Source organism: Nicotiana tabacum, chromosome 9 (assembly GCF_000715075.1).
Source record: "Nicotiana tabacum cultivar K326 chromosome 9, ASM71507v2, whole genome shotgun sequence".
Taxonomy (NCBI): Eukaryota; Viridiplantae; Streptophyta; class Magnoliopsida; order Solanales; family Solanaceae; genus Nicotiana; species Nicotiana tabacum.
Genome location: NC_134088.1, coordinates 66,475,115 through 66,498,482, shown reverse-complemented (window position 1 = coordinate 66,498,482; position 23,368 = coordinate 66,475,115). Strand labels below are relative to the sequence as shown.

General features: G+C 36.2%; 1 protein-coding gene across 1 annotated transcript; it reads right to left on the bottom strand.

The window, feature by feature from the left end:
• Positions 1-1,451: 1,451 nt before the first annotated feature.
• LOC107819176 (transcription factor JUNGBRUNNEN 1-like) lies at positions 1,452-3,291 on the bottom strand. The gene is made up of 3 exons (XM_016645263.2): positions 2,947-3,291; positions 2,297-2,610; positions 1,452-2,014 (listed from the first exon to the last, which is right to left on the bottom strand). The coding sequence occupies exons 1-3, from the start codon at positions 3,161-3,163 to the stop codon at positions 1,613-1,615; spliced, it is 933 nt and encodes a 310-aa protein (XP_016500749.1). The 5' UTR covers positions 3,164-3,291; the 3' UTR covers positions 1,452-1,612.
• Positions 3,292-23,368: the final 20,077 nt, after the last annotated feature.

The window sequence follows — 23,368 nt, the reverse complement described above, 5'->3', positions numbered from 1 at the left end:
TAACGTTTTGTAGGAATGTCCGAATGACAAACGGTTTTAAGCATTAGAAACTAGACTCGAATATCTTTCATTTGATAGGTAGATTATCACATAACTTCATATATATATATATATATATATATATATATATATATATATATATATATATATATATATATAGATATTCTCGTTCAAAGTTGGGTCTTGTGCGAACTCACTTGAAACTTTAGTCTTATGAAATTTTCAACTTCCACATTCGATGTCGAAACCTATCGAATCAAGTCCGATTGACCTCAAATTTTGCACACAAGTCATAAATCAATGGCAAGACATAATTTGAGCAGTAAATGGGGGAACGAGGTTATAATATTTACAACGACCGGCCGGGTCGTTACAATAATGTCAAACTAATTGTTCGAATAGACCCTAACAAAGAAATTCACTACTAATATACTATATAAGGATAATAATATATAGTACTTTTCGCAAAAGCGAATTTAATTGAACTTATTTTTATTTTCTAAAAAAAAGAGTAATTTGGTGAACCTAGCCAATAAATACTTTTGGTGTGATAAGGTATATATATAATGCAACAGTAACGTTTGATGTTGACTCTTTACTAATTACTTTGAAGTTTTAATGACAACAGTAGTTTGTTTTATCACAGTTTGATGCTGACTCATTTACTAATTATTTGAAGTTTTAATTACTCGCTGTTTAAGGGAAGGAATTGACTCCCAATAGAAAAAAGTTTCTGTCCTAAAGCTAATAGAATTCCGGTTATGTCCGTTCATTGTGAGTTATTATGCATAATATTATAAGGTTATTTTTGTAAACCAACATTGTATTCATGCTTTTATATATACTAATATCTATAAACGTGCGTTGCACGTTAATAATGACATATGATAGTTTAAAAATTTATTTATATGAATCTGAAGAAATATCATCCAATATCACATTATTTTAAGAGTTTCTCCTTATCCGCAAATTGCTAGCAACATGTATATGCATTTTTTTCCCATCAAAATTATCTTAACAGTATTCAATTAATTGCATAAAGATCATGAAGTCCGAAAATATATACAGAAATCATATACATAAACGCACGTTATACATATATGGTGGTTAACATTATATTCTTTCACGAAGATTATGAATTCAAATGACATGCTCTGCTACCAAATATAAATATAAATTTCACGCGCATCAAAATCTTGAATATGACAATCTTATAGAGATGATTTTATAGGAAAATATATCTGATGCGGAAGCAATTATCGCAAAGCGAAAGCGTTAATCGGCGAATCGGTTTCAACCTCCTTGACCTAGCCTTACGTTACCACAGTTGTTAGTGATAAAGTTGTGTAGAGAATATGTGGTGGCAATCTTAATGAGTGGAGGGAGGGCCAATTTATAAAAAATAAGATTTAATTTGGTACGTCCTAAACAGTTGAACGGACGAGATATGCTGTTTGATTAAATATTAATTATGGGCGTATATAACTCTATTGGGCCACACAAGTATAAGGAAAGTTCTAACAATATGCACATAAGATAAAGAAATTTTGCTGAAGTTTTCTGTTATTTCAGTATAGGAAATGCCGTTAAATATGTATGTTACTTTACAAAGTCAGAACAACGGATCAACGGCAAGATCTAAAAAAGATGTAAGTTCATCCCAATCTCCATGCTTTAACAGCAACTCATTCATGTCCGGAGCTAAAGTGTGACCATAGCTCGAGTGGGATACGGAAGGTGCTTGACGCACTGAACTTAATTGACCCATAAGCAGCTGGCTATTATTTGATATGTCATGAACATGACCGCTAAAGGGTTTGATCTCAGTGATATTATTGTGCGGCCTCATAACGGGAGCACCAAAGCTAATTATATAATCTGAAGAATCAGCGCTGCATGTTTTTGAACTTGTATCAGTTGGGTGTCGCTTTGCTGCTGCTACAGATCTCCATTCCGGAAGGCACTTCCTATATGACCCATTTCGCTTAAAGATTCTGCAGAGTGTCCAAACTTCCTGCAAACGCCAAGAAACCAAAAATTTACTTAGAACAATTGCTTGAACGTAGACTGTTGATCGAGAGCAGTTAAAAGTTGTGTTCTTTCAAACTGCTTAAACTTTTAAATGAGAAAGGTTCTGATTCAATCTCATCGCCCACACTTAAGGGGATGTGTTGAGACATAACTATATAAAAAGATGCTTCTCTGATACTTCAACAAAGATAACTAGCTAGTAGCTAGTAAATTCCTCAATGGGATAAAAGAAAGAGAGTAATCACTAGTATATAGATTTGCTTACAGCTTCTTGAGCAATGCTTTTAGCTTCAATATGTTTTGTGGATTTATCATTTTCGGCAGGAAGTCGAAACTCGTGCATCATCCAATCAGTTTTGGTGCCTTTTCCTGCACTCCCACGGTAGTAAACCAACGACTTCTTCAGCCCAATACATTCATGACGACGGCCTTGTCCAACACTAGAATAAATAGGTCTGTCAATACCAGTAGCCTTCCAGAATCCGGAACTAGTCACTCTGTTTGGTCTAATACTATTTCTATATTTTCTGCCTCTTTTGCAAAAGAAGTACCATTCCTTGTCTCCCATGTTGCTAGACTCTGCACGTTCACCAAATTAAAAATACATCAGAAGCAGTGGGGAAACCACAAATCTCTAGCTAACTTCTTCTTTTGTTTCAATTTTTCCCTATTGTATCTTAAGGGTTTCCAAATAATATTAGTCTTGAACTTCTGTAGGAATAACAAAGGTTTAAGAGTACTATATATATATATAAAATTATGTGGAAACATAAAAAGGACAACTAGATCTGAATCACATGTTTGGCTAGCAATTAAGCTAATATATGTCTCAAGAAAAAGGAGTCATGGCTAAAGTATAAGAATATGAAAGTAATACATATGATATTTAGTAGAGAGATTTGAGTAGATACATACTGGGAAGATCCCAAGGGTCATATTTGTAGATGTCAATCTGTTTGATGAGTTCAATAGTGACGGGCCTTTTCTCAACTTTCCTCCGAAGATAAAACCCTACAAGTTCTTCATCTGTTGGATGGAATCTGAACCCTGGAAGCATAACATCCTCCTCATCTGCCTCTTCTTCTTTGTAACTACTAATTGTAACTACGCAACTCAAGTTTTCCACTTCCATATATAGTTTTTTTTTAATTTTAAAAATAATCTTCAGTTCTTTTTCTTCTTCTTGGGGATGAGTTAGCTTAGAGAGATATAGGGGTTACTCAATGGTATTAGGTATAGACTGTATTTATATAGTAAAAAGGTGACACTAATCAGGAGGCTCGACTAGACTTATAGCTATGATGGTAATCGTAGTCAAGTCATTCGTATTGACTTCATTGTTCTAGGGACCAAATAATATCACTGAAATGGAATAAGTCTTTAGTCTGTTATTTGCGCTTGTGATCATTATTATCATCACCATTTACGACTTAGTAGGCTTGAATAAATTCATTCTTTCTGGTCCCAGTAAATTTAAACCCACCCCCAATTGTCTTTAGTTCAGTATTTTGCTGACTGCCACGTGACATTGAATTCCTAATTTGGAGAAAGCAAAGTGCATACGACCCAGCAACTTTAGTACCTTACTACTAATAGTCGTCATATAACCTTAGTCTATCGATTTCTTCACCTAGCTAGAAAAGTTTTATACTCCTCAAGACCTCAACTAATTCATGACAAAATTTGCAAGACGTTAAATATTTATCTATTTTTTAAGGTTATTAATTAATACTTCTTTATGAAAAAATAATAGCTAGTAAATATAGAGAATTAGATGTAATTATATATTATATGATTTCATTGTTAAAATTTGGTACTCTCAGTATATAAAATTCAAACTTATATTTAAGTGTATCATTCTGTTATATATGAATATCTATTCCTGCTAGCTTGAGATAACAATATAGAGTACTAAGAGCCACCAAACTTAAAACACAATAACCTAACTAATTATGGTGATAAGAACGTGAAACAAATATTGATTTTCAATGTCCTCGTGGACTACTTATGCTTCGGAAAAGGATGATTTATCATATAAACTCTAGAAGTTAGAAATTGAAATGCTTCTGAATTTTCATCATCATTTCCTTGGAATACATATGAATTAAGGTTCACCTGCATACTATATAATTTTTGGTATTTTGTATGAAAAAATTTAAATAAAACAATGCATAATGATTTCCCACAAAGAAAAAAAGTAAAGAACCAAAAAAAAAACTCAATTTGGAATATGGAAACACTCGATTTGAAGCAACAATTTAAGAAGTATAAATTACAATTCAGTTTGTGTTAGTTTTCTTAGGCTAATTCCAAACCCCCACCGCCACGAAAGGTGAAAGTATTGGTGGATGGTTTGACCAAAAAAAAGTTTGTATTAGTTTTCTTCTCATGATTAAACTCTAGAAGCAATCATAATACATAAATATTTAATTAACCCACGAAGTTTATCATAATTGCAACCAAGTCATAGGATGGATATTAAATTTGAATGGCGATGTTTGACAAGAAGAGTGAAAGACCTAGCCAGTATTTATGTGTCAATTTTGACCAGCCGAAAATTAAGGTACATGAAATGAAGAGTTATAATTCTGTGCTAGTGGAACAAGTCTATTGTGGAGTCTGTTTATTATTTTTAATGACTAAAATTGCCGGCCGCTTTTACCTTTCAAGACGATCACAAACTTAAAGCTTTATTCCATAAAAAATCAACTACCAGTACTGTTACTAGTTGCTTTCTTCCTTAGACAAAATTCGTTGGTTGACGACTTCTCCATCAACCAAGTCAGTTTGACTTCCATGCGCTATTAATATCTCTATCCTTTATAATGATCTGCAATAATTAAGTTGGGACCAAAAGAGTTGTCACTGCTCTATTTCTATATATCTTACTTGTTTGTGTGGCCAAACTATGGTTCGAAATAGTACCATTTTTACTAATTGTATTGGCAATATAAAATAAAAATAAACCATGGGAGCCATTGTAAAAAGATCGCTCCTGGCTTCTACTCCTTCCGTCTCCTTTTAATTGTCATGTTTTTTATTTGCATGCCTGAAATCATATATATAAGAAATGCTTTTTGACTAGTTTACCGGTTTATCTCTCTTCAATAATTGTTTACTCTATTTTTTTGGGTAGGTAAAGAATTTTATTAACCAAGTAATCAATATGTACAAAGTTCACAAAAAACTGCTACCGGAACAATTGATATTATTTACTTTTAGTAACAATTTATATTAAGGGCAAAGTGAAAAAAATAATTAATTCTATCTTGATTCTCTAACCTAACAAGTACTTTGGGCCAAATTTTAGTACCTTGACAACAAAAGAAGGACGGAGGGAGTACCATTCTACGATAGAATAACGAATTAACCGTGGATGTATATTGTATCTCCTCATATATAATTTGTATATAACAATATAAGATTAGTATATAATATATGTATATCAACTAAAAAAATATAAATGTGTAGGCCTGGTATTTGTGTAATGATCCCTAACGATGGTCTCAGGCATGCATTAGATCTCTATCCATGGCAAGTACGAAGAGAAACAAATAAAAGAATTTTTCTTTACACCAAAAAAAAACAAAAAACAAATAAAGAGTGCTCCTACTGTCCTAATTTGTTCCGACAAATAAATTTTTCTTTGATCGCAATTTTTTTATATACCTTTAAAATATTTTGAGTTTGTGACTTATAATTTTTTCTATGTAGTTTTTAAATATGTACAATTTATTTCAACAAACTCAAAGATTCTACGTTAAAATTTACCGTCAAAATTTAAAAGTTTAATTCTCAAAATTCAAACTGCATCAAACAAATTGGAACGGATAAATTATTAATCGGACTGTATTGCACTTCGTACACAAGGTGACAAGGCAGGAAATTTTTTTTTTAATTTTTTTTTTTGGAAAGAACTTGCGACTTAGTTCCATTAAACATACGGTCATCGGTCAAAACGATGTTTACTTCTTATTATCTTTTTCTTTTGTCCTTTTTTCTGAGTTGAGGCTTTTAGGATCGTGGCGGCCGTTCAAAAAGTAATAACATATACACTCTAACCCTCTCTATAACAGGCTCATTTATTTCGATATTTTTTGACTTTTATAGTGAATGATTGTTATACACCTATAATAACATTTGACGTTTAAATAATTTTTGACTATTATAGATAAAAATAATCAAAAAATAAATTTTTCTTTTTTTTTTAATGTTGCATATAAAAGATAAGAAAACTATTCAAATTTAAAATCTCAAAAGATATGCATATTTCACTAGTTAAATATTAAATATTGAAGAAAGCTAATAAATTATTAATAAATTCATAACTAAACCTATACATATTTAAACTCTAAGGCTGACATTTTAAAGCTACCTAGAAAATACTTTCTTTCAAAATTGATGGAAAAACTTTGTAATTGTAGCTTGTTTCGTAGATTTCATTCTCTTACTAATATAACGCTTGAATTGGCGAAGGTTCGTGTCCAAATTTTCAGCATAAAGGTACCCATTAGCTTTCCCTTGAAGACAATCTATATAGTTTCTATCTAAATATTTTTTGAATTTTGTCCAGTGGAAAAGATATCATATGCAAATCTTTAAATCTTATATATTATGCAAGATAGAAAATTTATTTAATGGAAAAGATTGTGTACATATTTTTAGAATTCTTAGTAGTAATCTTAAAAATTCTGTATGAATGTTATAGAGGGTTATTTTACAAAGAGCATTCTGTTATAAATATGGATGTGGCTATTATAGGTAAAAAGTTGTTATAGAGAGGTTAAATATAATTTAAAAAATTGGTTCAGAGGAAAACTTGACTTTTATAGTGAATGAATATTATATATGGATGTTGTTATATAGAGGTTAAATATAACTTAAAAAATCGGTTCGGAGGAAAACTTGACTTTTATAGTGAATGGATATTATATAGGGATGCTATTATAGAAAGGTCTGATTGTATATACGCTAGCAGTTATTAATTTCTCCCATATGAACGGAAAGGAATCATAAAAGATATTTTAGGAATGAATTCCTGTTTCCTATTCCAGAGCTAATGATCGACGCTACTACTGGGTACGAGGCAATGTCATTTATGGGCGGTTCATTAGGTTATAACTAAATTCGCATGGCGCCAAAACATAAAGATCTTAGTGCATTCGGTACCCCCAAGGGTATTTATTGCTACAAGGTAATGCGTTTTGGCTTGAAGAGCGCTGGTGCTACTTACCAAAAGGCTATGCAGAATATTTTTGATAATCTTCTCCACAAGAATGTCGAATGCTATGTTGACGACTTGGTGGTAAAATCAAGAGAGAAGAGCAACCACTTGAAAGACTTGCGAATGGTGTTTGAATTGCTCCAGAGGTACCAAATTATGATGAATCCATTGAAATGTGCCTTTGGAGTTACTTCTGGAAAGTTCCTTGGCTTCATTGTCTAACATCGAGGGATCGAAATTGATCAAGCCAAAGTGGATGCTATTTTGAAAATGCCTGAGCCTCGCGATATTCCATGAATTAAAAAGTTTGAAAGGAAAACTAGCATACTTTAGGAGATTCATCTCAAACCTAGCTGGGAGGTGCCAACCCTTCAGTCGCCTCATGAAGAAATTTCTCCACCATTTTCATAATTAATTGATAATTGCTATTGTTTGCTCATAGATAAATTATAATTATTGTGTGCCTTGATGCTTAATAGTTTCTCATTGGACGTGATATTTATTGGAGTAATGTTTGTTACATTTATGAGTTATTTAAAGTTATATTGGGGGAACGGGTTGCACGCCGCAACGGAAATGAAAAGGATATATATATATATATATATATATATATATATATATATATATATTAAAAAGTCCATATTGGGGGATCGGATTGCACGCCACAACAGACTTATTAAAAATTCCATATTGGGGGATCGGATTGCATGCCGCAACAGACTTATTAAAAAGTCCATATTGGGGGATCGGATTGCGCGCCGCAATAGACTTATTAAAAAAGTCCACATTGGGGGATCGGGTTGCATGCCGCAATAGACTTATTTAAAATTCAATATTGGGGGATCGGATTGCATGCCGCAACAGACTTATTTAAAAGTCTATATATACGTGATTAAAATAAATATATGAGAGGATTGAAAATGAATATATCGTGGGAACGGTTGCACGCTGCAACGGAAATTGGTTGAAATAATAATGGGTTATGACTGTTAAGTTGGCTTCAATTATTATAAATGAGTTACCTGATTTATTTCTATTATTGTTGTTGTTACTAATATTGCGTACAGGTTAATGTAAGTGACCCGCCTTAGCCTCGTCACTACTTCATCGAGGTTAGGCTCAGCACTTTACCAGTACATGGGGTCGATTGTACTGATACTACACTCTGCACTTCTTATACAAATTTCGGAGTTGGTCCCAGCAGTGTACCATAGACTTGCTCGGCTTTCAGCTACCAGAGGAGACTTGAGGTATAACTACACGGTGTCCGTAGTTCTGAAGTCCTCGTCTACTTTACTTTAGCTGTGTGTTTGTTTTCAGACAACTTTATTTTATTCAGACCTTTATTTGTATTATTCTAGAAGCTCGTGCACTTGTGACCCCAATTCTGGGATGGTATTTAGACACCGTTATTTTTATGGATTATTCACTACATTTAAGACTTTACTTCCGCATTTGTTTCTTTATTATTAATAAATTTAAAAATTATTTTAAAATAGATTATATTATTCTAACATTGGCTTGCCTAGCAAGTGAAATGTTACGCGCCATCACGGTCCCGAAGGTGGAAATTTTGGTTCATGAAAAGACTTCACGATTTGTCACCGTATAATTTTACTCCTCTTACGAATTGCTTCCGTGATATATATATGGTTCATTGAAAGTTTTTGGTAAAAAAGAAATTAAAACTCACACGTTTATTCGTGAGTGGGGTCAAGGACCCATCAAAACCTCTTATTCTTATGGGATCGGGACATTCACCTCTGCAGGATTTATGTACCACACTCTCATGGGAGCGGGTCGTTCGCCTCGGTAGGTTAATGGATTTATCATATGGTTCGGGCTGTTCGACCCTTGGCAGTGCACAGTTTTATTATTATGTTGGATCGGGCTGTACGCCTCGGCATTTCCTATATTACATTCCCATGAAATCGTGCGTAAAACTTGGCAAGAAGCTAGTGTATCCGTAAATTCCAGATTTGAATTATGGTAGCCACTCTATGTCACGACCCCAAATTCCCCCCGTAGGAGGTCGTGATGGCACCTAGTCTCTAAGACTAGGTAAGCCTATCAATGCGGAATAATCATAAATAGCTGAAAATAAATAAACTACAATTCAAATGATTACAACTCCCAAAATCCGGTAGAAATAAGTCCCAAGCTTCTAAAAATTTATTCTCAATGTTTCTATGTATCAAGATCTAAAGACAAATAAGGAAGCAACAATAAATGATAGAAGGGGACTCCGGAGTCTGCGGACGCTGGCAGATATACCTCAAAGTCTCCGTGCGCAGGTAACTCACTGACGTCTAGACTGGTAAGATGTACCTGGATCTGCACAAAAGGATGTGCAGAAGCGTAGTATGAGTACACCACAGTGGTACCCAATAAGTGCCAAGCCTAACCTCAGTAGAGTAGTGACGAGGTCAGGTCAGGCCCTACTGGAGAATAGATAATGACATGGAAAAATATTTAAACAATTTAATAAGATAAATGACTATGAAAATGAATCAAATAGTATGTCACATTTAATGACACCAAATAATTGCAAATAATATCTCGTGGAATCAAAACAGAATTTCTTTCAACTTTATGAAAATCACAACAATTAATCGAAGGAAACTATTGCCATATATCAATATCAACAAGGGCACTACCGAGGAACCGCCTCGTAGTCCTAAATTATAAATAATTTCACAATATCTCATTTCCTTATATCACCACGGGAGCCTTCACGATTTATTTAAAGAAAATATTTTTCCAGAAATAGCATCCCGCGTTTTAGCCACCCTTATCTCACTGCATGCATTTCAATACCCAAATCTTATACCACCGCATGCGTATTAATAGCACAATATATCACAATTTGCACTTCAAGTGCCCAATTTTCAATTTTTCACAATAAATCAACAACAATATTTTTCAATAATAAAGAGCTCGAGACTCATGCCAGAATAATCCAACAATAATATTTTTTTTCACAATAAAGAGCTCACGGCTCCATCACAATGAGTATCAAAAAATCATACAAAAATATTCAAGAATAAATAATTCAGGAAAATAATATTTCAAATTTTTTAATACGTTGCTTCAATATCAAATTTAAAAATATAATCTTTCATATTTAGCCCGTGTACACACTCGTCACCTCGTGTACACGACTTTTAACACATTTTAATAATCATATTAATATCAATTCTAGGGAAAATTTCCCCCACACAAGGTTAGACAAGTCACTTACCTCGACTTGCTCTAATTTAACCAAGTATTATGCTTTTTTCTCGATTTTCCAACTCCAATTGACTCTTATCTAGTCATAATTAATTCGATACAGTCAACAAAAATTATAGAAATCAATTTCATAAGGAAATATTACATTTTCAATGAAATCCGAAATTAGCTCAAATATTGCCCGTGGGGCCCACATCTTAAAATCCGACAAAACTTACAAAATCCGACAACCCATTTAATTACGAGACCAACCATACCAGTTTCACTCAAATCCGACTCTGGATCGACACCGAAATCTCAAAAATTCGTTTCTATGAGATTTCTAAAATTTTCCAAATTTCAATCTCAAAACACTAATTAAATGGTGAAAATAATGATATATTAGTGTATATTGATCAAATCCAAGTTAGAATCACTTACCCAAATGTTTTTCCTTGAAAATATATCAAAATCGCCTCTTCTCAAGCTCCAATTCGTCAAAAAGGCAAATGGGACGAAGTCCCCTGTTTTTATAACTTACAGATTTGTCAGGGAGCTCGATTTTGTCAGGGAGCTTGATTTTGTCAGGGAGCCCGATTTTGTTAGGGAGTCCGATTTGTCAGGTAGTCCGATTTTGACAGGGAGCTCGATTTTGACAGGGAGCTCGATTTTGACAGGGAGCTCGATTTTGTTAGGGAGCTCAATTTTGATAGGCAGTCCAATTTTGACAGGCAGCCCAATTTTGACAGGCATCCCGATTTTGGCAGGCAGCCCGATTTTGACAGCATTTCCAGCAGAAAAATTGCAGCAGCTTTTGCAGCAGCTAAGTCCCACTTTTGATCCGTTAACCATCCGAAACTCACCCGAGGCCCTCGGGACCTCGACCCAATAATCCAACAAGTCCTAAAATATCATACGAACTTATTTGAAACCTCAAATCACATCAAACAATGCTAAAATCACGAATCACACATAGATTCAAACCTAATTAACTTTGACACTTTCAATTTCTACAAACAACACCGGAACCTATCAAATCAAGTCCGATTGACCTCAAATTTTGTACGCAAGTCATAAATGACATAGCGGAGCTATGAAAATTTTCAGAATCGGATTTTGACCCCGATATCAAAAAGTCAACCCCTCGGTCAATTTTTTCAAATATTCAACTTTCGGTATTTCAAGCCTAATTCCACTACGGACTTCCAAATAAAATTCCGATCACGCTCCTAAGTCCAAAATTACCATACGGAGCTGTTGGAATCATCAAAATTCTATTCCGGGGTCATTTGCACATAATTCGACATCCAGTCACTATTTGAACTTAAACTTTTAATTCTTCAACAAAATGCCATATCTCGGGCTAGGGACCTCGAAATTTGATTTCGGGCATACACCCAAATTCCAATTCACGATACGGACCTACCGGAACTATCAAAACACTGATCCGAGTCCGTTTGCTCAAAATGTTGACCAAAGTCAACTCAGTTGTGTTTTAAAGCTCTAATTAAGTCCATTTTCACATAAAAACTTTTTGGAAAATTTTTTACGGACTGCGCACGCAAGTCGAGTAATGATAAATAGTGCTTAGATCATAGAATTAATCATTAAATTTAAAGATGACATTTTGGGTCATCACATTCTCCACCCCTAAAACAAACGTTCATCCTCGAACGGAGTTAGAAAAAGTACCTGAGATGGTGAATAAGTGTGGATAACAGCTGCACATATCATGCTAGGCCTCCCAAGTCACCTCCTCGACCGGATGACCCCTCCACTGAACCTTTATGGAAGCAATGTTCTTTGACCTCAGCTTTCGAACCTGCCTATCTAAAATAGCCACTGGTTCCTCAACATAAGATAGATCCTTGTCTAACTGAACCGAACTGAAGTCTAACACATGAGACGAATCGCCGTGATATTTTTGAAGCATAGAAACATGGAATACCATATGAACCGCAGAGAGACTAGGTGGTAGCGCAAGTCTGTAAGCCACCTCTCCAACCCTTTCAAGAATCTCAAAAGGCCCAATATACCTAGGGCTCAACTTGCCCTTCTTCCCGAACCTCATCACACTCTTCATAGGCGAAACCCGGAGCAATACCCGCTCACCAACCATGAATGCAACATCGCGAACCTTTCGATCCGCATAACTCTTCTGTCTAGATTGGGTTGTACGAAGTCGATCCTGAATCAACTTAACCTTTTCCAAGGCATCCTGAACCCAAGTCTGTACCCAATAGTCTAGCCTCGCCCGGTTCGAACCAACCCACTGGAGACCGGCACTGCCTACCATACAAAGCCTCATACGGAGCCATCTGAATGCTTGACTGGTAACTGTTGTTGTAAGCAAACTCCGCAAGTGCTAAGAACTGATCCCAAGCACCCTCAAAATCTAACACACGCACGAAGCATATCCTCTAGTATCTGAATAGTGCGTTCGGACTGCCCGTCCGTCTGAGGGTTAAATGTTGTACTCAACTCTACCCGAGTACCCAACTCACGCTGTATTGCCCTCCAAAACCATGAGGTAAACTGTGTACCCCGGTCAGAGATGATAGATACCGGTACACCATGAAGTCTGACAATCTCGCGAATATATACCTGAGCCTGCTGCTCTGAAGAATAAGTAGTAATCACAGGAATGAAATGAGCTGACTTGGTCAGCCTATCCACAATCACCCAAACTGCATCAAACTTCCGCTGAGTCCGTGGGAGCCCAACAACGAAATCCATAGTGATCCGCTCCCATTTCCATTCTGGAATCTCTAACTTCTAAAGTAATCCACCCGGTCGCTGATCCTCATATTTCACCTGTTGACAATTTAGACACCAAGATACATACCCCACTATGTCTTTCTTCATCCGCCTCCACCAATAGTGTTGTCTCAAGTCCCGATACATCTTTGCAGCACCTGGATGAATGGAGTACCGCGAACTGTGAGCCTCCTGGAGAATCAACTCACACAAGCCATCCACATTAGGCACACATAGCCTGCCCTGCATCCGTAATACATCGTCATCTCCAATAGTGACTTCCTTGGCATCACCGTGCTGAACTGTATCCTTAAGGACAAGCAGATGGGGGTCATCATACTGGCATTCCTTGATACGATCATAAAGAGAAGACTGAGAAATCACGCAAGCCAAAACTCGACTCGGATCGGAAACATCCAATCTAACAAACTGGTTGGCCAAGGCCTGAACATCCAAGACCAAAGGCCTCTCTGCTACCGGTAAATATGCTAAGCTACCCAAACTCTCCACCTTATGACTCAAGGCATCGGCCACCACATTGGCCTTCCCAGGATGATAGAGAATGGTGATATCATAATTCTTAAGCAACTCCAACCACCTCCATTGCCGCAAATTAAGATCCTTCTGTTTAAACAGATGTTGTAAACTCCGGTGATCAGTGTAGATCTCACAATGGACACCGTACAAATAATGCCGCCAAATGTTTAAGGCATGAACAATAGCTACTAACTCCAGGTCATGTACAGGATAATTCTTCTCATGCACCTTTAACTATCTGGACACGTAGGCAATCACCCTACCGCCTTGCATCAACACTGCCCCGAGACCAATACGCGATACGTCATAATACACGGTATAAGATCATGTACCTGTAGGTAATACCATTACTGGGGCTGTAGTCAAAGCTGTCTTGAGCTTTTGGAAGCTCTCCTCACATTCCCCGGTCCACCTGAATGGAGCACCCTTCTGGGTCAATTTGGTCATAGATGCAGCAACAGAAGAGAAACCCTTTACAAATCGGCGATAATACCCAGCCAAACCAAGGAAACTCCGGATTTTCGTAACTGAGGACGGTCTGGACCAACTCTGCACTGCTTCAATCTTCTTTGGATCTACCTTGATCCCCTCGCATGAAACTATACGACCCAAAAATCCCACTGAATCAAGCCAGAATTCACACTTTGAAAATTTTGCATATAACTTCCTTTCTCTCAAAATCTGAAGCACAGTCCTCAAGTGTTGTTCATGATCTTCCGGACTCTGGAATACACCAGAATCTCGTCAATAAACACAATGACGAAGGAATCAAGATAGGGCTGAAATACACTATTCATTAAGTGCATAAATGTTGCTGGGGCATTGGTCAGCCCAAAAGACATCACAAGGAACTCGTAATGACCGTACCGAGTCTTGAAAGCAGTCTTCGGAATATCTGGCTCCCGAATCTTCAATTGATGATAGCCTGAACGCAAGTCAATTTTATAGAATACCCTGGCACCCTGAAGTTGATCAAATAAGTCTTTAATACGTGGCAATGGATACCTGTTCTTCACTGTAACCTTGTTCAACTGGCGATAATCAATACACATCCGCATAGAACCATCCTTCTTCTTTAAAAATAAGACAGGAGCACCCCACAGCGATACACTAGACCGAATGAAACCCTTATCAAGCAATTTTTGTAACTGTTCTTTTAATTCTTTCAACTCTGTTGGGGCCATACGATATGGTGGAATAGAAATGGGTTGAGTACCCGATAATAAATCAATACCAAAATCAATATCCCTGTCGGGTGGCATACCCGGAAGATCTGCTGGAAATACATCAGAAAAATCCTTTACTACAGGAACTGACTCTACAGTAGGAGTATCAATACTAACATCTCTCACATAGGCCAGATACGCATCACACCCTTTCTCAACCATTCGTTGAGCTTTAAGAAATGAAACAACCCTGCTAGGAACATAATCTGAGGTACCTCTCCACTCTAGCAGTGGTAGACCCGGCATAGCCAATATCACCATCTTGGCGTAATAATCAAGAATAGCGTGATAGGGTGACAACCAGTCCATGCCCAAAATAATATCAAAATCCACCATACTTAGCAATAATAAATCAGCTCTGGTCTTAAAACCACTGATAACAATTAAACACCACCGATACACACGATCCACAATAATGGATTCACCCACGGGTGTCGATATATAAACAGAAGAACTCAAGTAATCACGTGATACGCCCAAATACGGGGCAAAATAAGATGACACATAAGAATAAGTGGAGCCCAGATCAAATAAAACTGATGCATCTCTTTGACAGACCGGAATAATACCTGTGATAAAAGAATCGGATGCCACGACATCTGTCCTAGCAGGAAGGGCATAATATCTGGCCTGGCCTCCCCCTCTAGGGCAACCTCTACCTGCCCGACCTCCACCTCTAGTTGGCTGTGCAGGTGGAGTGGCAACTGGTGCAGTAATCATGGCCTGAGAAGCCTGAGGACCTTGTGGAATAGGTGGGGCCTGAGAAATTTGTGAAGGTGCACCCCTCCTAAATTTGGGGCAATCTCTCATAATATGACGAGTGTCACCACACTCAAAACAAGCCCTCGGAGGATGTGGCTGTTGGGACTGGCTCGAGCCTGATCGACTAGACTGTCTGCTGAAAGCACCCCGTACAGGAGGTACAAAAGACACTGGTGGTGCATAATATGGAACCTGAGGTCTGGGAGTAGTCGGAATACCACTGGAAGCTGGAAGTGCTGAGTGAATAGGACGACTCACATAACCTCTACCATGACGGGCTGCAACTAGGGCACGAGAATTATTATATGTTCCAGAATCTCGGGGTCTCTTAGCTTCCCTCTCTTCCCTCTCCCGAGTCCGCATACCTTCCAATCTTCTAGCAATTGACACCACCTGTTGGTATGTGATGTCCATCTCTAGCTCTCGGGCCATACTGTATCTGATACTAGGGTGAAAACCCTCAATAAATCTGTGAACCCGCTCTCGAACATTACCAACTAAAGCTGGTGCATGCCTAGCCAAATCACTGAATCGGATCGCATACTCTGATACGGTCATAGAACCCTGGCGCAACTGCTCAAACTCTGCGCGCCATGCATCCCTAAGACTCTGAGGAACATACTCCCTTAAGAACATATCCAAAAATTGAGTCCAAGTGAGTGAAGATGCCTCAGTGGGACTATCCAACTCATATGCCCGCCAACACTGGTAGGCTGCTCCTCTAAACTGGAATGCCGTGAAAGAAACCCTACTGGAATCCACAATACCCATAGTACGAAGGATACGGTGACATTCCTCCAGAAAACCCTGAGCATCCTCTGAAGCTAAACTGCTGAAAGTGGGAGGGTGGTACTTCTTATACATCTCGAGCCTGAGCTGCTCCCCCTCTGAAACTGCTGTCCTAATATCAGGCCAAACTGGGATAACTGGTTGCACTGGTATAACCTCTGGGGCATGGTCAACTTAGGTGCGTGGCTCTGGAGTACGGGCGGCGGGAGTCTGCGCTCCTCCCCCAGCCTGATATATGGCAGGAGCAAGTTGAATTAATCCTGCCTGAGCTAAAGTACCAAACATGCTCAAAAACTGGGCAAGAGTCTCCTGAAGTGCAGGAGTAGTAACAGGCATCTCAGGTGCCTGCTCTCCAACTGGAGCTACTGGTGGCTCTGGTGCAGCAGTTCGTGCAGGTGCTCTGGCTGCACCACGTGGTCTTCCTCAACCTCTGGCTCGGCCTCTACCCCGACCCCGGCCTCTTACGGCTCCAATAGGGGCGCGGGTGTCTGATCATCAGATCCAGTTGTGCGTGTCCTCACCATCTGTGAGAGAATAGAAAGACAATTGTTTAGAACCTTGAAATCAAAAAAGGCGCACGATAAGGAATCAAAGAAGTGAATATTTCCTAACAGTTACATAGCCTCTCGAAGATAAGTACAGACGTCTCCGTACCGATCCGCAAGACTCTACTAAACCTGCTTGTGACTCATAACACCTATGAACCTAGTGCTCTGATACCAACTTGTCACGACCCCAAATTCCTTCCGTATGAGGTCGTGATGGCACCTAGTCTCTAAGACTAGGTAAGCCTATCAATGCGGAATAATCATAAATATCTGAAAATAAATAAACTATAATTCAAATGATTACAACTCCCAAAACCCGATACAAATAAGTCACAAGCTTCTAAAAATTTATTCTCAATGTTTCTATGTATCAAGATCTAAAGACAAATAAGGAAGCAACAATAAATGATAGCAAGGGACTCCAAAGTTTGCGGACGCTGGCAGATATACCTCGAAGTCTCCGTGCACAGGTAACTCACTGACGTCTAGACTGGTAGTGTGTACTTAGATCTACACAAAAAGATGAGTAGAAGCGTAGTATGAGTACATCACAGCGGTACCCAGTAAGTGCCAAGCCTAACCTCAGTAGAGTAGTAACGAGGTCAGGTCAGGCCCTACTGGAGAATAGATAATGACATGGAAAAATGTTTAAATAATTTAATAAGATAAAATGACTATGGAAATGAATCAAATAGTATGTCACATTTAATGACTCCAAATAATTGCAAATAATATCTCGTGGAATCAAAACAGAATTTCTTTCAACTTTATGAAAATCACAACAATTAATCGAAGGCAACTATGGCCATAAATCAATATCAACAAGGGCACTACCGAGGTACTGCCTCGTAGTCCCAAATTATAAATAATTTCACAATATCTCATTTCCTTATATCACCGCGGGAGCCTTCACGATTTATTTAAAGAAAATATTTTTCCCGAAATAGCATCCCACGTTTTAGCCACCCTTATCACACCGCATGACTTCTAGTAGTCACCCCTACTAGCCACGCGTATCAAGCCACCCTTATCTCACCGCATGCGTTTCAATACCCAGACCTTATACCACCGCATGCGTATTAATATCACAATATATCACAATTTGCTTCTCAAGTGCCCAATATTTCAATTTTCTACAATAAATTAACAACTATATTTTTCAATAATAAAGAGCTCACGGCTCATGCTAGAATAATCCAACAATAATATTTTTTTTTCACAATAAAGAGCTCACGGCTCCATCACAATGAGTACCAAAAAATCTTACAAAAATATTCAAGAATAAATAATTCAGGAAAATAATATTTTAAATTTTTAATACGTTGCTTCAATATCAAATTTAACAATGTCAAATACTTCATATTAATAATATTTAATTTAAAGAAAATCAACCTTCAAATAATGCACAGTATAAAAAAACCAAGTTTCAATTGAATAGGTAAAACAATTAGCAGGAAAAGGTCAAACAAATTTAAAATATATATCTCAGATCAATGATAAAGAATATAACAAGATAAAATAATTTAATAAATGCGCAACAATGATCTACACAATTTAAAAATATAATCTTTTATATTTAGCCCGTGTACACACTCGTCACCTCGTATACACGACTTTCAACACATTTAAATAATCATATTAATATCAATTCTAGGAGAAATTTTCCCCATACAAGGTTAGACAAGTCACTTACCTCGACTTACTCTAATTTAACCAAGTATTATACTTTTTCCTCGATTTTCCGGCTCCGATCGACTCGTATCTAGTCATAATTAATTCGATACAGTCAACAAAAATTATAGAAATCAATTTCATAAGGAAATATTACATTTTTCAATGAAATCCGAAATTAGCTTAAAAATTGCACATCTCGGAATCCAGCAAAACTTATAAAATCTGACAACCCATTCAAATTACGAGTCCAACCATACCGGTTTCACTCAAATCCGACTCCGGATCGACACCGAAATCTCAAAAATTCATTTCTATGAGATTTCTAAAATTTTCCAAATTTCAATCTCAAAACACTAATTAAATAGTGAAAACAATGATATATTCGTGTATATTGACCAAATCCAAGTTAGAATCCCTTACCCAAATATTTTTCCTTGAAAATATATCCAAATCGCCTCTCCTCAAGCTCCAATTCATCAAAAAGGCAAATGGGACGAAGTCCCCTGTTTTTATAACATACAGATTTGTCAGGGAGCTCGATTTGCCAGAGAGCTCGACTTTGTCCGGGAGCTCGATTTTGTCAGGAAGCTCGATTTTGTCACGGAGCCCGATTTTGTCAGGGAGCTCGATTTTTTCAGGGAGTCTGATTTTGACAAGGAGCTCGATTTTGACAGGGAGCTCGATTTTGTCAGGCAGCTCGATTTTGATGGGCAGCCCGATTTTGGCAGGCAGCCCGATTTTGACAGGTAACCCGATTTTGACAGGCAGCCCGATTTTGGCAGGCAACCAACAGCATTTCCAGCAGAAAAATTGCAGCAGCTTTTGCAGCATCTAAGTCCCACTTTTGATCCGTTAACCATCTGAAATTCACCCGAGGCCCTCGGGACCTCAACCCAATACACCAACAAGTCTTAAAACATCATGCGAACTTATTTGAAATCTCAAATCACATCAAACAATGCTAAAATCACGAATCATACATAGATTCAAGCCTAATGAACTTTGAAACTTTCAACTTCTACAAACAATACTGGAACCTATCAAATCAAGTCCGATTGACCTCAAATTTTGTACACAATTCATAAATGACATAAGGGAACTATGAAAATTTTCAGAATCGGATTTCGACCCCGATATCAAAAAGTCAACCCCTCGATCAATCTTTTCAAAAATTCAACTTTCGGCATTTCAAGCCTAATTCCACTACGGACTTCCAAATAAAATTTTCGATCACGCTCCTAAGTCCAAAATCACCATACGGAGCTGTTGAAATCATCAAAATTCTATTCTGGGGTCATTTACACATAATTCGACATCCGGTCACTATTTGAACTTAAACTTTAAATTTTTTTTATCAAAATTCCATATCTCGGGCTAGGGACCTCGGAATTTGATTCCGGGCATACACCCAAGTCCCAATTCACGATACGGACCTACCAGAACTGTTAAAATACTGATCTGAGTCCATTTGCTCAAAAGGTTGACCAAAGTCAACTCAGTTGTGTTTTAAAGCTCTAATTCATATTTATATCCATTTTCACATAAAAACTTTTCGAAATTTTTTTTACGGACTGCGCACCCAAGTCGAGTAATGATAAATAGTACTTAGATCACAGAATTAATCATTAAATTTAAATATAATATTTTGGGTCATCACACTATGAGTTTTACTATACCCATATATATATGCTCCGGTTAAGGAGGGAATTTCTAATGAAGAGCTTGAGTTCCTCGTGAAGAGAGGGGATTTATACCACATGATCTATATTTTTCTATTTCACTTACTTACTCTGCATCATATTTTCTACCTCTTTACTGTACCTTATGTTGTTGGACCACTAGTGAGTGTCGATGTCGACCCCTCGTTACTACTTCTCTGAGGTTAGGCTAGATACTTACTGGGTACATGTTGCTTACGTACTCATACTACACTTGCTGTATATTTTTGTGCAGGTATATATATGTTTAGAGGCCATGTGAGAGCAGAGGCGTGTATACATGCGGAGACCTAGGTGAGCTGCATTCCATTTGTCGACTCGCAGCCAGCAGAGTCTCCTTCTGAGCATTTATATTTTTCTGTCCAATTTGTATTCCGGACAGCTGCTGTATTTTTATTTTATATTCCTAGTTAATGCTCATGCACTTGTGACACCGGATTTTGGAATGATTATGGGTTGTTCTGTATTGAATTTGTTAAAAGTATTATTATTTACTCTGTAAATCCTCATTCTTTACTATTTAAATTGAAGGAAAAATATGATTTCAAAAATAATAAAATGAGAACCCAATTAAGTATTTATTATCGGCTTTCCTGACAGCGGTATCCGGCGCCATCACGACCTTTGGGAATTTTGGGTCGTGACAACAAAGAGCTAAAGAGATAACCTCCTTGTAACCCAAGGGGACTGGAGTAGGATATCACATTGGTTCCGAACTAGTATAAAATTCCTGGTGTCATTTACCTTACTACTTTCATATTTTATTATAAGCAATTACTGTTTATTGAGATAAGTATTTGATTGAATCGAAGTACTAATAGTATTATGCAGGCTGTCTCCGTATTAGTCGACTAGGTTTGAGGAGTAGTCGACTAGAAATTTAAAGAGGCTACAACTCACCCTCCCCCCCCCCGTACTTTTAGGAATATCTATAGATAGATAGATAGATATTCCTGAAAGTACGGAGGGGGGGAGGGGTGAATTGTAGCCTCTTTAAATTTTTAGTCGACTACACCTCAAACATATATATGTGTGTGTATATATATACACAATATTAAAAACATGAAGGATCTTAGCAAAATGTTGTTCGCTTTTTTACCTTTAAACATAGAATTCATACTAGATAAAATAGTCATTTTAATATTTTCCTAATATTTAGGAACTAGAAATTCGTTGAGATTTGGTTATTAAATATTTTCTTCTTTAAACTAGATACCTAAAATTTAGGACTTTAAAATTGATTAAAATTTTACCTTAAATAGATATTTAAAAAGTCAATTAATATTTACCTTAAATAAACGTTACTACAAAATTTATAAACTTGAAGTAGTTCTATATGGAAATTGAAAAGTGACAATGTAATGGTATTCCATTTATTATTGATGAACAAAATAATTTTTAACAACGATGAGTAATATTTTTGAAGAATAATTTTTTTACTTGGTATTTGCAATAAATTACATTAATTTATTCTAATTACGTGGTAAATAATGTGAGACTATAATAAAAACTACAAAATATATAGAAAAATAGTGTTTCACTTTTCTTTAAATTATGTCTTCTTCAATCAATATAGACTTTTATTAAAGCCCGGAACTTCAACGATAAAATGATCAACTTTTTTATCATTTAAATAAATTTCATATTGGAAAAAATCATCGTTTAATTATTATTTTTTAATATTTAGGGCATTAAATTTACTAAAAGTTTGACTCTTAAATCTTTTTTTATTTGAACTATATAAAAAATTATAATATTTAGGAATGTAATTCCAGTAAGATTATTTATATAATTCGAGTAAGTTAGTTTTCACAAGAATCAAATTTTAGGAATTGTTATCTCAACCAGAATACAAATAATCTATGTTACATTAGAAGTATTACACTTCAAGATACCAAGAGATAAAAACTTAAAGCAAATTGTACAGAAATCATACTCATGAGCTAACAACTATTTTCAGATCGCTAAAATTTTATAAATTTAAGGTTGGTAATGTAAAAGTATTTGCTATTTCACGCTATTCTTTTTTAAGAAATGTTAATAAAACACTTTCCAAAAGTGTTATCATAGAGTTTCGTATCTTTTCATAGTGTCGATAAATCTATCTAGCGGATAGATATTGCATGTAATCCCAGACAAATATCAAATTAGGGATGTGGTTAACTGACAACATTCATCATTTTTTTCAGAAATTTGTATTTTTAAAATTTTGCAATACTTTTGAGAATAATATCTATTTAATTTTCTTAAAATTTATATTCATTGATATAAAATACACGTGCAACGCATATTATTATGTTGTACTTGGATATTTGTTTTTTATATGCATTTTCTTTGCTCGATTTTTTTGTTGTCGTTATGTTTTGTTATTTTATGGTGTATACATTCGTTTGATTGTGTGTAGCATATTAAGTTTATAAGTAATTTGCTACAAATACAAAAGGATAGAGGTCTAAAGTATATGAGAAAAATTTAATCGGACTTGAGATGTCAAATTCAATGTATATTTTGTTGTCAATATGCTGGAATATGTGTGTGCGTTTGTATCATAATAAAATATCGCCGAGATAATTAACTAATTTTTTTACCTTTAAAAGTATATTTAATGTTAACTCAAATCACTATAGGATCTGTACGTCATTAAACATTCTTCTCCTAAATTTAGGCTATCATGTATTTTGCAGTCAACTACTATTGGTCGCAAAGTTGCCTATGAAAGATTTGCTTAAATATTATCACTTGCTTCAATTAATTTTTATTTTCTTTAAAAAAGACAATAATTTGAAATTTTGGTGAAATAAAAAAAATACGAAAAAGGCTCAACAATGCCCTTAACTTATCAGAAATGGCTCAAAATTGCCCATCATCTGTTTTTTGGTCCAAAAATGCCAC

Bases quoted from the DNA above. Each gene is read 5' to 3' on its own strand.
- LOC107819176 (XM_016645263.2), bottom strand. From the start codon at position 3,163: ATGGAAGTGGAAAACTTGAGTTGCGTAGTTACAATTAGTAGTTACAAA. The intron at 2,611-2,946 runs GTATGTATCTAC...GTGAACGTGCAG, and splicing joins TGACCCTTGGGATCTTCCCA to AGTCTAGCAACATGGGAGAC. The intron at 2,015-2,296 runs GTAAGCAAATCT...TGGCGTTTGCAG, and splicing joins AAAGCATTGCTCAAGAAGCT to GAAGTTTGGACACTCTGCAG.